The 16,097-nt window shown below is 32.5% G+C and overlaps 1 protein-coding gene across 1 annotated transcript; it reads left to right on the forward strand.

Moving 5' to 3' along the window:
* The first annotated feature begins 3,018 nt into the window (after window positions 1-3,018).
* LOC139503454 (uncharacterized) lies at window positions 3,019-14,501 on the forward strand. Its single transcript, XM_071293230.1, has 3 exons — window positions 3,019-3,177; window positions 12,546-12,680; window positions 13,261-14,501. The coding sequence occupies exons 1-3, from the start codon at window positions 3,022-3,024 to the stop codon at window positions 13,714-13,716; spliced, it is 747 nt and encodes a 248-aa protein (XP_071149331.1). The 5' UTR covers window positions 3,019-3,021; the 3' UTR covers window positions 13,717-14,501.
* Window positions 14,502-16,097: the final 1,596 nt, after the last annotated feature.

Below are 16,097 nucleotides of genomic sequence, written 5' to 3' on the forward strand. Positions count from 1 at the left end.
TGTCATCCAATCAGAACCATTGATACAAAATAATTGCATTAGAATATTCTGTATCATCTATATTTTTCGAAATTAGTCTATTGTAATTGCAATAATCATGTTAATTGTCTATTAGCAATTTCAACTGATATTGATCACCTCTTATAAATTAAAATATTGAAAACTTCGCATGTAAAATAAAAAAAAAAAAGTTGTAATAAGTACAACTGATTTGATTTACCTGTTTTCTAGAATTAGGTATAAAAACACAATATGATGATAACCAAATTATGGAACAATTCATTCGACAAAAGGGTCAATTACTAGATATTTCTTCATCTATACTATTAAACGAGAAGACCTCATTTTGGGTGTCGCTTCTCCTCCTTCCACAATAAATTAATCATCATGCCTCTGTGTCCTATAGGTAACATGTATAGTCGCATTTGTCATCCATTCTTATGATCATTCAGTTGAGGTTATTTTGGGATCAAAACGAAAAAGAATGCGTCCGGATATTTTCCCGTCATTGGACAAATTTTTAAGTCAGATTAGACTTCCGGTTTGTGTTTTTCTGTACTTTGAACATACAAAGACTATGAATAAAGTATATAAATTTGCTTTCTGCTGTCATTTTGAGTTCTAGCATGTATCATCCTTGCTTAACGTGTTTCAGTTTGGGTTATTTTGGGAGGAAAATGAAAATGAATAATATTTGCTATTTACTATCAATTAGTTTACAGTGGCGGATCCGGAATTTTTCATAAGGGAGGGGGCACTGACTGACCTAAAAAGGGGGAGCGTTCCTCTCATCCTTTAGTGATTCCCCATATAATCAACCAATTTTTTCAACGAAATGGGGGGCAGGGCCTCCAGCCCCCCCATTGGATCCGCCTATGGTTTATAATCAACGGCGGTCACTGCGGATATATTTCTGTACATACTTACATACATTTACTATGAATAACTGTATTTGTTATAATTTACTATAAATTCCTTTTCTGTACATTGAACATACAAAGACTATGAATAAAGTATATAAATTTGCTTTCTGCTATCATTTTGAGTTCTAGCATTTATCATACTTGCTTAACGTGTTTCGGTTTGGGTTATTTTTGGAGGAAAACGAAAATGAATAATATTTGCTATTTACTATCAATTAGTTTACAGTGGCGGATCCAGAACTTTTCATACGGGACAGGAGCACTGACTGACCTAAAAGGGGGGGGGGGGCGTTCCTCTCATGCTTCAGTGATTACCCATATAATCAACAAAAAAATTTCAACGCCCCCCCCCCCCCCCCCCCCCCCCACTCCCCTGGGATCCGCCTATGGTTTACTATCAACGGCGGTCACTGCGGATATATTTCTGTATACATACAATTACTATGAATAACTGAATAACTGTATTTGTTATAATTTACTATAGATTCCAATGGTTATCTTGGGTGGGGGGGGGGGGGTGGCTCTTTACTATTCATGGCATTCACTGATGTATATATATGTAAGTACCTTTGACTTTTGATACCTCTCCTGAAATTCTCTGTATAGTAATTAAAGTATATATGCATGTTCATAGAGTACAGAAAAACAGAAGGTATAAAAATAGGTTTTTGGAAAATAGGGGGAGGGCAAAAAAATGTGCCCAGTCCCTAATATCTTTGACTTTTGATAACCTCTCCTGAAATTCTCTGTATAGTAATTAAAGTATATATGCATGTTCATAGAGTACAGAAAAACAGAAGGTCTAAAAATCGGTATTTGGAAAATAGGGGGAGGGCAAAAAATGTGCCCAGTCCCTAAGAACCTTTGACTTTTGATATCTCTCTTGAAATTCTCCAGTCAGTATATCTTTTTTACAGTTTACATACGCTCTATTTCCCCGCGATTTCGCGGGTGTGTTCTAGTTTTTCTTAAATACGAGAAGAACATTAACGGACTGATTTATACGCGACTGCAAAACACCATAGAAAACATAACTAACACTTGTCATTTCTTATCATCCTAAGATATTTAAATAAATGGAAATTACTCAACTTCATCCTTCCATGCAACGACTTATTAGTACAGTGGAAAGTATTAGAAAACAATTCTTGCAATTTTGCAAAGACATTGACAACTGTAAAAAAAATTATTACATGCCCTTATAATAATACTTACTGGCAAGAAATATACAAGTTATTACTTTATCTTCAAATAGATATACATATTTTAAGGCTAGAAAATTTAATAACTGGCTAAAACATAGCAGATGTAAAATATTTTGATATAAACACCCTGATAACAGTTATATTTTTCTCCATATATAAGGCACATTTTGTTTCAAACAAAAAAGAAACAAAGATAGAAATCTTTAAAATTTTCAAAAAGGAAATATATAACATTATAAGATTAAATACGATAAGAAATATAGAAACCGGGAATATGTTATTAAAGACATCAGCATATTGTAACCTGTAAGTAAAGGTATAGTTTGTTTTTAACAAATAAACACATGCTAACTTCCCTTGGCCTTGTATAAATATTATATCACGAGGTTCCCAAAACCTTTTGATATGAATTTAACATAATTTTATAAACCTACCTAGATATGTATGTACATGAGCATAGTCAACCATGTAAGCTTAGACAAAATAAATCCTTCAAAACATAAAAGACTATTAAAGTAACTCCAATACACAGGTAACCTGTGAGAAAGTAAACATACATAATAATCACAAAACAATACGGTGTAGATCCGTTATTTTTCCCGATTTGTAAGCAGACAATTTTTTTTTTATTAATGAATGAATCAATGTATATTGATGTTAATTTAATTTATGTATTATGTTTAACTGTATAATACTAACATTTATATAACATTTTATTATATATTATCCCTGGATGTATGATAACTGATATACAGGGATACTTAGCCTAAAGCTGCAAGCTAGGTAAATTGTTAAACAGCATTTAGTGCAATACAGATGATTTAATTGTTTCAAAAAAAAAAAAAAAATCCATTTAACTGTTGATTCATTAAATTTATTTTCAGGAAATAATAATGGGTATATGTTTTGGTACTCTTTCAAAAGTGGGATCATCTTTAAAAGTGGATTCACCTCACCATCCTCCATACATTCGTTCAGATATATATGCTGACTTGCAAACTTATCTTTTTGAAAGTTTTGGATGGGCTGATGAACTTCAACAGACTTTTGTAAGTAAATTTCTGTCACTTGCTTTTGAATTTTCCACAGCTAAGAGCTCATTAAACTTAAAATCCTGAGCGTGGATTGTTTGCCTAAATTTCTTTAATTGGTTCATAGTTGATGAATAATTTGTTTACTAGCTATTTGCATGGACTTGAAAATAGCCGGTATTAGAACGGATTCTATAAATTGAAGGATATTAATGAAACAAAATACTTAATTAGTAAAACAAATTGTGAACTGAAACGGTCATTTTATTCTCTTTTAAGGCTGATCAGTAAGTCACTAAGTTATATTAAGTACATTTCCGACCCATTCCTTGTGGTCAATTCAGTGCTGTTCAACCTATTTGGTGCCAGTCAATTAAGATCTGTTCAGTCTATGTTCAGATTATTCAGTTGATATTATTTACATGTAGGAAACAACAAAATATTGAATTGTTACAAATTGAACTGAACAGTTCTGCATGTTCTGGTTTGACTGCAAGCAAATTGTTAGAACAATGTTAGATGGACTGCTAGCAAATATTATGAACAGCTCACGATTGACTATAAGCAAATTGTCTGAACAGTACTGGATTGACTGCAAGCAAATAGTCAAAGCAGTATTGAATGTATTCTCATATAAAAATATTTAACACTTTTAACGCGAGTGAACAATCCATTGACATTGTTTTTAATGTATCAAATTTGTCAAATTATTCGAAATTGAAACGTGTTTACAATTTCATAGTTAACTTAATGGAAAGCGTCTGAAAGGACAGGTGGTGTTTTTGCTTCTCAAGTTATCTTTTCCCTAAATGTTATAATCTATTTAGCTTATATTAATAGATAAGAACTCGTTTAACACTAATGAAATAACGTATGGCAAACAAGCACACTTAACTTCAGAGTTTGTTGTACACACTTTAATTGGTTGAATGACATTACAATACCTAAAGTTTATAAGTCTATGTGTGTTACATTTGTATGTTGTGTTTCTCTTGTGTCGTAGTTTTATTATATTTGCGTTTCCCTCAGTTTTAGTTTGTAACCCGGATTTGTTTTTTTTTTCTCTCAATCGATTTATGAATTTCGAACAGCGGTATACTTCTGTTGCCTTTATTTATAACCGAATACTTCAAATTTTAAATACAGTTTTGCTAAACTAGCAAAATTGAATAAATAGATATCAATTAACATGTTTTTGTTTAATTTATCAGTGTTACAAGCATTGACGAATGAAAACCCACTATTATGATAGAGTTTTCTGTATATTCGATTTAACCGTAAGTACGGTCCGTGTATATCTGCGTCCATTCGTTTTTCGTTTTGAAATATCAAAAACAAAAAACAAAAAACGAAAGTGTTTTCATTTTTTGTTTTTGATTTCTTAAAAACCAAAACGAAAAACGAAAGTGTTTTCATTTTTCGTTTTTGATTTCTTAAAAACCAAAAAGAAAAACATAAGTGTTTTCATTTTTCGTTTTTGATTTCTTAAAAACCAAAATGAAAAACAAAAGTGTTTTCGTTTTTCGTTTTTGATTTCACAAAACAAAAAACGAAAAACAAAAGTATTTTCATTTTTCATTTTTGATTTCACAAAAAACAAAAAACGAAAAACGAAAGTTTATTTATTTTATCTTTCCAACACTGTTTAATTGTCATTCAAAAAATGACAATGTTGTCATTTGTCATTCATTTAAAGGTCGTTAAAGTATACATGCACAGCGGTTGTCAGATCAATACTACTTTAATCGAAGATAATGTCGACGGATGCAAAAGCAATCGGAACAATATGGGTGCGTGAACTTTATTTCTTTTAAGTTTAGAAAGGTCGATCCAAGATTATTAGAATTGATGACCAAGATCCATCTGCCAGTATTTTACGAACTACGAGGACGATAATGTATTTTGCTTGATCAAATTTTCAAAATTCCTGCAATTTCACAATTCAAACTTGGATATTAATGCCTTCAATTGGTTTGCCATTAGGATCCTATAAGGTATTAATTTTGCTTATTTGTGAAGACTATAAATTAAGGTGACATTAACTAGAGGCCGTTGATCGGGGATTATGGAATTGAGAATAGTGGACAAAAAATATAAATAAAACTGTATCCTGATTGGCTAACTGCACATCACGTGTTATTCCGTAAGCAATTGCATCACTCAATAAACTTTTCGCTCATGATAACACGTTGTCCCACAATAAAGTGCACAGGTGAATAAAATAAAAAAAAATATTATATTCGTTTTTTCATGATCATAGCTAAAAAATGTAATTATAAGTATTGAATGCTTCTTTTTGTAACTTCATAGGGTTGTAAAAGCGTTAACCGTGCGCACATATTTAGAATGAAGCGCTTCCGCGCTTCATACAAAATGTACTTCGGTCAACGCATTTTACACCCAAATGAATTTACAAAAAGAAGCATTCAAGTCTTAAATAAAATCATATGTGTGTATAACAGACATATTTACTTTCAAATTGGCTTGAAAGACGTCTATTTAAATGTTTTGGACTCGCTCTGCTCGGAATAATTGACAAGAATAAAATCCTAAGATTGAACGCGTTCGTTCAACAATCTTATTAAAATTAATATATATATTAATTTTCTCATACACATAAGTATAACGAAATCAGAGATATACCTTTTCATTAGATTAGTTCGTCTAATTTACAAAATTTTAATGTAGTATTATCTGTAGTAAATTTACTGACTTCTTTAATAAAGGATTTGAATAAGAATGTGTCCATACCACATAAATGCCCCATTCGCACTATCATTTTCCATGTGTAGTGGATCGTGGAATTGAGGGTCAGAACTCTATATTTGGCATTAAAATTAAAAAGATCATATGATAAAGAATATGTGTACGAGTTTCAAAAATTATATCTGTACATTAACTTCACTTTCAAGTATAGAGATGTGATTTTTTTTCTGAGACAAGTGCTTGTGACAATCCAAAAGAACTTGCAGTCATTCGATGTTCAGTACTTCAGTACTTTGATTGTTTGAAAACGAGGTAAAATACCCTGCCACATTCGGTATGTGATTTTGTTAGACCTTTTTTTCTTCTGTTTTGTATTGATTCCATACGTTAAGCCCTTTTCCACTGATTTGTATAGTTTGTTCTTATGCTGTGCTGTAACAAAACTGGCCCGGCTGTTTACAAGCATGTTAAACGCCACAATATAATGCATGTGCCTGCTCCAACTCAGGAGCATGAAGTTCAGTGGTTTTCGTTTGTTGATGTCTTTTATATGTGTTTTTCGTAATTCCTGTTGTTTTAAAATAGGCCGTTATTTTTCTCAATTGAACTGTTTCATATTTTTCAATTCATGAACTATTGTAGCCGACAATATCGTATGTTTTTTTCTCATTGTTGAAGATCATATGGTTGCCTATACATAATTGCTTACATCCACTACATTTGAACTTTGTGGGATAGTTGATTCATTTGCATTAATACCAAATTCCCTTATTAAAAGTTGAGGGGTGTGTGTATTTCTTTGGAAAATTTCAATGTTTTTCTCCCAGGTCACCCAGTTTGAATAGAATATTTTGACATTTCGCTGTGCTCTTGGATTTGAGTAAAGAGCCAACCAAAGCTCACGGCCTGTTGGTGGGTAGTTGATGACTATATGGTAAGCTATGGATGTCTTTTTGAGTATTGCATACGGTGATTTGGTGATGTCTTCATGCCATGCATTGTCCCATTACTTTATATAGACAGCTTATCAGTCAACCTGATCTATCAAAAAAGCTCTCCTCGCCTTTTGTATAGTCAGACGAAAAACAAGATATAAACTGACTTAGCTTGGTATATACATGTTTATTTAATATACTCATATAAATATAAAAAAAGAAGATGTGGTATGATTGTCAACGAGACAACTCTCCACAAGAGACCACAAGAACACAGAAATTATCAACTATAGGTCATCATACGGCCTTCAACAATGAGCAAAGCCCATACCGCATAGTCAGATATAAAAGGCCCCGAAATGACAATGTAAAACAATTCAAACAAGAAAACTAACGGCCTAATTTATGCACAAAAATTGAACGGAAAACAAAAATGTAACAAATAAAAAAACGACAACCACTGAATTACAGGCTCCTGACTTGGGACATACGCATTGAATGTGGCGGGGTTAAACATGTGAGCGGAATTCAAAATTCAAGTCAAATTGATACGCCATAAAAGTCAAAAAGTGTAAAAAAAAATTATTTTAATAAATGTTGAAAATATTATTGTGTTTGTGAGTTGAAAACTACTTAAAATTGTTGAAATATTCAAAAGTAGCCCTCACGTTTTTGTTTTGCGGCTACGTTAACGGAACACCAATCAAGTAATCGATCTTCATGACTATGGCTTCAATATTGAATGGTATAAAATATCATGTTCTGCTTGTCGTAGACTCAAAAAGACTTCGATTTGGAAGAGATCTACGAAGACTAAAGAACGTTCAAGTGTTGTTTAGCAATTGTACATGCCCACGACACCGATGTCCAGATAATGTTCGGAAGATGTTTTGAGAAGTTACGATGCGACCGGACATGTAAAATTAAACTGTTACAGTATATTACAGAACACAAAACTGGCTATCTTTGCTGTAAATACAAGTTAAAACCCGTACATGGTTTACATTAAAGCTAAAAATCCCAATCCCACGGCATAAAATAATTTAAAAAAAAACATATGACCTTTAACATTGGAGGGCTAAACTAGCATTGAGCCGTGTCCAGGTCAGAAATAGAAAATAAAGAGATGTGGAGTAAATGTACACGGGACAAAATCGCACACAATATATAGAAAAAATACAAATTATTAATGAACAGGGCTTTTATTCCTGTTCTTCATCTTGAAAGGAGCTGGAGGGTCTTCAACGAGGAACTAGACCATTGATCCTCATTATACAAAAGTAACATATGTTAGTGCATCAGACTATAAAAAACATAAGTTCCTGGTTCGATCCCCCGTTCCGAGGAGAAAATGTCCAATCCACTATTAATAAATATGTTTAAACTAACAATAGCCACACTCTTGACTTTGTGGATTACATTATTTCTCTCGTCATCCTACATATGTCTGTTGATATTGTTCCTACATGTAAATACTAAAAGTCTTACACTGTATCTATATATTTTGCTCCGAGACCAGAACAAAATAAAATAGATAAATTAAAACATGCGCTTTAGATTAAGAAAGGGTCTGAAAGATTTTGTATCATTTTTTCTAGTTCTTCTGGGGTCCTTGAGCCCTTCCCTCCCCAACAATATATAGTTTGTTTTATGTGTAAAAGAGGCTAGTTACGCTTGAGTATTATCATCTTAGATTAACCTCTCCAAACTTAAAAGTAAAGATCACGTACCCTTATTGTTTAGATTGATAAAGACTTTTGCATCCGTCGACATTATCTTCGATTAAGGTAGTATTGATCTGACAACCGCTGTGCATGTATACTTTAACGACCTTTAAATGAATGACAAAGGACAACATTGTTAATTTTTGAATGACAATTAAACAGTGTTAGAAAGATTAAATAAATACACTTTCGTTTTTCGTTTTTTGTTTTGTGAAATCAAAAACGAAAAACGAAAACACTTTTGTTTTTCGTTTTGGTTTTTAAGAAATCAAAAACGAAAAATGAAAACACTTTCGTTTTTCGTTTTGGTTTTTAAGAAATCAAAAACGAAAAATGAAAACTCTTTCGTTTTTCGTTTTGGTTTTTAAGAAATAAAAAATGAAAAATGAAAACACTTTCGTTTTTTGTTTTCTGTTTTTGATATTTCAAAACGAAAAACGAATGGACGCAGATATACACGGACCAAGTACACCTTGATATTTTACTCGGTTTCTTGTCATAACGAAAGTACAAATTACCGAGCTATTAAGAGTACTCACAGTTACTGAAAGCTAGTTCAAAGCCAATAACAACTTATATAAAAATAACCAATTCGATGATCAAAATAAATCTATTGTTATAATACATTTTAAAGAAAAAAACAAAATCAAGAAATGTCATTTTGAAGCGGAAATTAATAAAGAAAACAAAAAAATGAATTTTGTATATAGTTCAATAAAGACAACAGTAGTATACCGATGTTCAAACTCATAAATCCATGGACAAAAAACTAAATCGGGGTAACAAACTAAAACTGAGGGAAACGCATTAAATATAAGAGGAGAACAACGACACAACACTACAATGTAAGACACACAGAAACGGGCCAAGCAACAGACAAAAGTCCACAAGATTAACTTTTGACAGGAGAAGTGTTTAAATTGAAGTACGTGCAAAAGGTACAGTTGAAATCAGATCCAATCTTACTTACAAGAAGAACTTTTAAACCTACACTCTAGGACAGGGTTTGAACAGTTCTAACATAGAAAAAGATTCGGACAGTTCTTCCCTGTGATATTTTTTGACAATTTTATCATAGAACTGATTTGAGTAGTTCATTTACGATATTTTGAAAAAGATTCATGCAGTTTGTTTGTGCAAATATATTTCTTTGCATATGAATTGTGAGTAAGAATGATTGATTGATTTTTTAACGCTTCTTTCAGTACTATTGGGTTTTCGTGGCGGCCAGTATTTATTGATGGAGGTACCAGGAGAGACCCACTGACCTACGGTAGTAAAACGTGTAACCCTAGTCACTAAAAATTTCAGTCGAATACACTTGCTCAAGTTTAATATAAAAAAAGAGAGATGCAATGCTCAATCTGTCAACTTGTTAATATACGTTAATCTCTTTAAAGGTTGTTGTAACCTTGACTAGTGGTTTAGACTTACTTCAATATACTTCTTTCAGGTTGCATTTCTGTAAATATTGACAATGCAATTTCCCATAGGAACTCCTTTTACGGCTAACACTGTACCACTTTTACTATGAAGTTTTGAAAAAAATCTTATCCTAGAATTGAAAGTTCATATGCACCACAATTTTTTTCAAAGGTCAAAATATAGGGCTGTGCAGCATATTTTCAACGTTTATATGCCCTGAACTTCTCAGAGTTTAAACTTACACTAATTTTCTTAACTACCTCTACCTCGAATGAAAGGTTACCACAGATTTCAATGTAAACAATATGCACGTGTTGATTTACTGGTAACATTTCCAAGCTCTGTCTCTGCGATATGGAACACAGAGAGCATAACTGGGAACCAGTATGTAAACAAAATTAATTTTCTATGAATATTCAATTACTCCCCAAAAGAGGCGTGTTTTGAGAAACAGCTGAATTTACAAAGTGCAACCTATATGTATAAAACCTCCCGAAATTGTATTTGCTAGTGACGGATGTCATAATTTGACCAGGAACTCCTAAAAAATATGGTTTATGAAATGTTTTGTCGACTTCCGTTTGGCCATCGTGTTAAGGAGATATTCATTTGTGAATGACTAAGTAAAGAAAATATTTATGAGTTATTAGTTTATTGAATATATTAATTTCAAAATCAACATTTTGTACATTGTTGACTATTAAACAAGGTGACAATATTGTAATAAAAATTGTTCAAATAACCCAGTTTGTTAGTAACAAAAATATCCTGACCATTTCACATTTTTAAAGTTTGCTTACAAATTTGACAACGCAGAAGTTTATTCCGATAATGCCGCAATGAAAAGGCCGTTATACAATGACACTGGCTTGATAATTATTAAAGAATATGTTTAGGACAAATTCGTGCACATATACCTTAGTTTGACCATTTCAGTGATTGGCAGTTAAGGCTATTTTCTAAGTTAATTATCTCGATAATGCATTAGCTAAGTCCTCTGCCGTCATTGTTTTGTTAGTAAATTACTCTTTCCACACTAGCGACAGTCGATATACAAACACAATCGCTGTTAAATAAACTGCCCAATCACATTTATATCGAAAGCTAATATCATCATTATGGAACATTAAGAATAAAGGACATTTTTCAGGTTTGTGATAGATGTCATATTTTCAAAACTCTTTATACGTCAATCTTTAAAGACCCTAATGTTGAAAAAAAAGAATGGCCAACGTAGATACAAGTATCTTGTCTTAGAAATCCTACTTTGTAAAGGATTACTCTGATTCAAACAAAAAATTCTCTGAAACTGACACTATCAAGATGCTTGATTTCTTGATTGACAACATATTTGTTACCTTCGGAGGACGTGTTTTTCCACAGACTATCGGCATTCCAATGGGAACGAATTGTGCCCCTCTTCTTGCCGACTTGTTTCTTTATCATTATGATGCTGACTTCATACAGAAACGTCTTAGGAAGAAAGACAAGAAGTTAGCAATATCCTTTAACTCTACTTTCCGCTATATATAGATGATGTTCTTTCACTAAATAATTCAAAATTTGGTGACTATGTAGAACGCATCTATCCCATTGAACTAGAGATTAAGGATTCAACAGATACAGTTAAGTCGGCCTCATATCTTGAATTACATCTAGAAAATGACAATGAGGGTCGGTTGAAAACAAAACTTTACGACAAAAGAGATGATTTCAGCTTTTCGATTGTGAACTTTCCATTTCTAAGTAGCAACTGCATACAGTGTATATATCTACCAATTGATACGATATTCCCGTGCTTGCATTTGCTATCATGATTTTGTTAAAAAAAAGGGTTGCTGCTCACAAGGAAGCTATTAAATCAAGAGTTTCAAATAATGAAGTTGAAATCATCCCTTCGTAAATTTTACGGACGCAATCACGAGTTGTTTGACCGTTCTGGAATAACCGTTTCACAAATGATATCGGATATGTTCCTTACATCGTAACTACAATCCCCTTCCCTTTCCTGAATGTATTCTATCGAATAAGACTTTTTACCGGATTTGTTATTACATAAGCAACACGACGGGTGCCACATGTGGAACATGATCTGCTTACCCTTCCGGAGCACCTGAGATCACCCCTAGTTTTTGGTGGGGTTCGTGTTGTTTATTCTTTAGTTGTCTTTGTTGTGTCATGTGTACTATTGTTTGTCTTTTTCATTTTTAGCCATTACGTTGTCGGTTTGTTTTCGATTTATGAGTTTGACTGTCCCTCTTGTATCTTTCTTTTTTTTCTAATTTTGATATCCTCTGACTTGAATTTGTTGTCAGCTAAGCCAACTTATGAAAATGGCTTGTGTAGATTTGGAGTTGGTACTGCTCAAGTGTTAGTTTGTAAAAAAACATTTTTAATTAATATTTGTCTTTCTTTATTTGTGCATAACCGGTTGCGTTTCAATAACATTGACAATTATTTCAGTAAATTTTACGTGCTTTTATTTTACGCATATCTTATAAAATTGTAAATAATTACAGTTTCGAATTTACTTTTTGGATTATATTTACGAAGAATAAAAAAAGCCTGTTTAATAACTAGTACTTTTGTTTATTAGGCATACGAAGTGATAAAAAGTCCCCGTATGATAAGTATTTTAAGACATAAAGTTGAAGAATATATAAGAAAGTCAAAACTTATAAAACAGCTGTCAGATGAAGAGGCAAAGGGAATACTTATTAACATACATGAGGTAAGTACACAACATTTAACTTCTTTATATATACATTAACAAATACATCGTCAAAACAAATCAAAGCTTGCAGTTTGTAGATCACATCAAATTAAGGATTTTCGCTACTCTGTTTCAAAGCTTTTGTAAAGATTGTTATAATTTGATAGGTTAGAAATAAAGAAACTAAAGAAGCAGAAAAAAATTAGGGTTCCGTGTGCTTGTTTTGGAGATATAAGACATTGGAAATTTGGCGGCAAATGATTCTCTCTAGACTTTTCAAACATTTTTAAAACAAATAAAATTCAAAAAAAGATGAAAAGAACGAGATCTAACAAAGCAAAATCATTTTGACAAACATTTCAACATTCGTTGCGTTGACCAAGCTAGTAAGAAGAAATAAAACAATTCTTCAAAATGTAACAAGAAAGCCTGAAATAACAGGATTCAAACTGTAAGCACTTTGTCGCCTACTTTGAAGCGTAGATATACCGAAATATCATAAGTTTTCTACGTATTTTCGACATGCAGGAAAAACAGGACTCGTATATATATAAATACATATTTTCTTTTCCAATATTTTCAATACTCTTGCTTTCAGGAAAACAATTGGTTGAAAAAGTCCCGAAAAATAATCACAGATGTACTCGTCAAGCTTAATAAAGTCAGTACACATGAACATCATTTTATAAATAAAAAACATTATTACGACAAACTAATTGATAAACTAAAAACCGATTGTATGACTTTGATTGGTATAAGAAGTAAACAAATTCATAACCAAGTATCATGCAGTGCATTCCTAGACGCACACAACTCTGATGACAGTGAAACAGACGAGCCAAGTGAAAAAAGTAGTGAGGACTGTAGTACCGATTTAAAAATCAGTGAAAAAGAATTAAATAATAGTGTAGAAACTGATGACAAATCTGGTCGTCATCATCGACAGACGTACGATTTTAGATTGCTATATGAATGTACCTTAATATTGCAAACAGCAGGAGACAATATATCCAAAATATACTCGTTTATAGAGAGGGTACAATGTACCAAGTAAGACTATAAGAGATGTCAAAGAGGAGAAACAATATTCTGTATCATGTTTATATAATTGTATCGTCAACTAATTAATAAAAGTGACCGTTTCCAAAATCCATATCCATCAGTTGTAGAGATTAATTCAAGGTGGTGGCAGTATCTACTAATTGGTGACCGACCAAGCTACACATGTACCAAAAAAAAACGAGAAAGCGGTTAAGATATGAGATTTAGTTCCCAGCTATATCATATTGCACTACTCTCAATTTGCCAAATATGGTTTAAAAGGAACGAAAGAACCCTCATGATCCACAATATGTTCGGATGTTCATACATTATGAAATAAGCTACTATATTTTAGCAAATTATTACTCAAATAATCCATCTTTTTTGTGTTATGCATCACAACTCACCATAAATATCAGGATTGAAATTTTATATTTACATCAGACGCGTGTTTCGTCTATAAAAGACTCATCAGTGGCGCCCGAATAAAAAAATGTTAAAACGGCCAAAAAAGTACGAAGTTGAAGAGCATTGAGGACCACAAATTTCTAAAAGTTCTGCCAAATACAGCTAAGGTAATCTATTCCTGAGGTAGAAAAGCCTTAGTATTTCAAAAATTCAATGTTTTGTTAACAGTTAGTTTATAACTATGAATATACAAATGATAATTCAAGTCAACACAGAAGTGCTGACTACTGGGCTGGTGATACCCTCGGGGAAATAAAACTCCATCTGTAGTGGCGTCGACCCAGTGGTTTCAAATAAACTCATCATAGATACCAGGATTGAAATTTTATATTTACGTCAGATGCGCGTTTTGTCTACAAAAGATTCATCAGTGATGCATATTTTCATTGATACGCATGTTACTTATTTGCGTTCCTACGATTTAAATTGTTTAGGTAATATTTTAAATTTAAATGAATTCACGCTCTACTCATTTACACCCTAATTGAAATTGAAAATAAAAACAAATTAACCAGATAATAAATATGAGACAATAATTAACCAAAACGGGGGAGGTGATCTCGTGTGTTCTGGGAGAAAAGGAAGATCCTACTACACTACGGGTATGCGTCGTGTTGTTCGTGTCTATAAGAAATGAGGTGATTTATCTGATTCATTAATGACATAACCGAAGAAAAGAGAATGAGGTTGTGGTTGACACTGATCCGTAGCCATCTGTTTCACATATATTTCATAACAAACAACCAACCCGATAAGGTGTTTGTAAAACGTTCGAAAAAACGACTTTCATTTTATTACTTGAAAATTTTGATGATTGCCTCAAAAAAATCAATACACTATCAACATGATCAAGGAAATCATGCTAGAAAATGCAAGCTCTATCAAATGCATCTAGCAATATGTATTCCGTATGCAGGCGCTACTGGAATGTTGTTACATAGGAGTGACCAAAATCAAAATGGGCAACAGGAAATCATTGTCGAAAACTTTTCATTACAAAATAAACTCATCATAGATATCAAGATTGAAATTTTGTATTTGCGCCAGATGCGCGTGTCGTCTACAAAAGACTCATCAGTGACGTTCGAATAAAAAAAGTAAAAAAAGGCTATATAAAGTACAACGTAAAACAACATGGAGGACCAAAAACTTACTAAAATTATGCCAAATACAGCTAATATAAAAAATAAGATTTGGTATGATTGCCAATGAGACAACTATCCACAAAAGACAAAAATGGCACAGACATTAACAACTATAGGTCTCCGTACAGCCTTCAACAATGATCAAAGCCCATATCGCATAGTCAGCTGTAATAGGCCCCGATAAGACAATGTAAAACAATTCAAACGAGAAAAGTAACGGCCTTATTTATGTAAAAAAAATGAACGAAAAACAAATATGTAAAAAATAAACAAACGACAACAACTGAATTACAGGCTCCTGACTTGGGACAGGCACATACATAAATAATGTGGCGGGGTTAAACATGTTAGCGGGATCCCAACCCTCCCCCTAACCTGGGACAGTGGTATAAAAGTACAACATAAGAACGAAGGTTATCTATTCCTGGGAAAGAAAAGCATTTCAAAAATTCTAAGTTTTGGCAACAGTCAATTTATAATTAGTACCATATCAATTATATCAACCGACCCTCTTTGCAAAATTCTAGATTCAAGTCAAGATATAACGCATAAGATTTCTTTTTTCAAATTCTTGATATATTAAAACTGCTTATTTGTTAGTTACAAACATCGACCTAAGTTCCTTTACCCGGTCTCGTTAAAATTAGTTATCCGGAATCAGAAATGCCCAATTTTTGTCTGAATTTGTCTGAATTTTCGTCTTAACATTTGTAAAGGATAAATCCTGTGAATATCTTACTTTGTATGAACCGAATGTTCTGAACATTCGAAATTCTTCTTA

The sequence above is a fragment of the Mytilus edulis genome, chromosome 14, assembly GCF_963676685.1.
Source record: "Mytilus edulis chromosome 14, xbMytEdul2.2, whole genome shotgun sequence".
Lineage (NCBI taxonomy): Eukaryota > Metazoa > Mollusca > Bivalvia > Mytilida > Mytilidae > Mytilus > Mytilus edulis.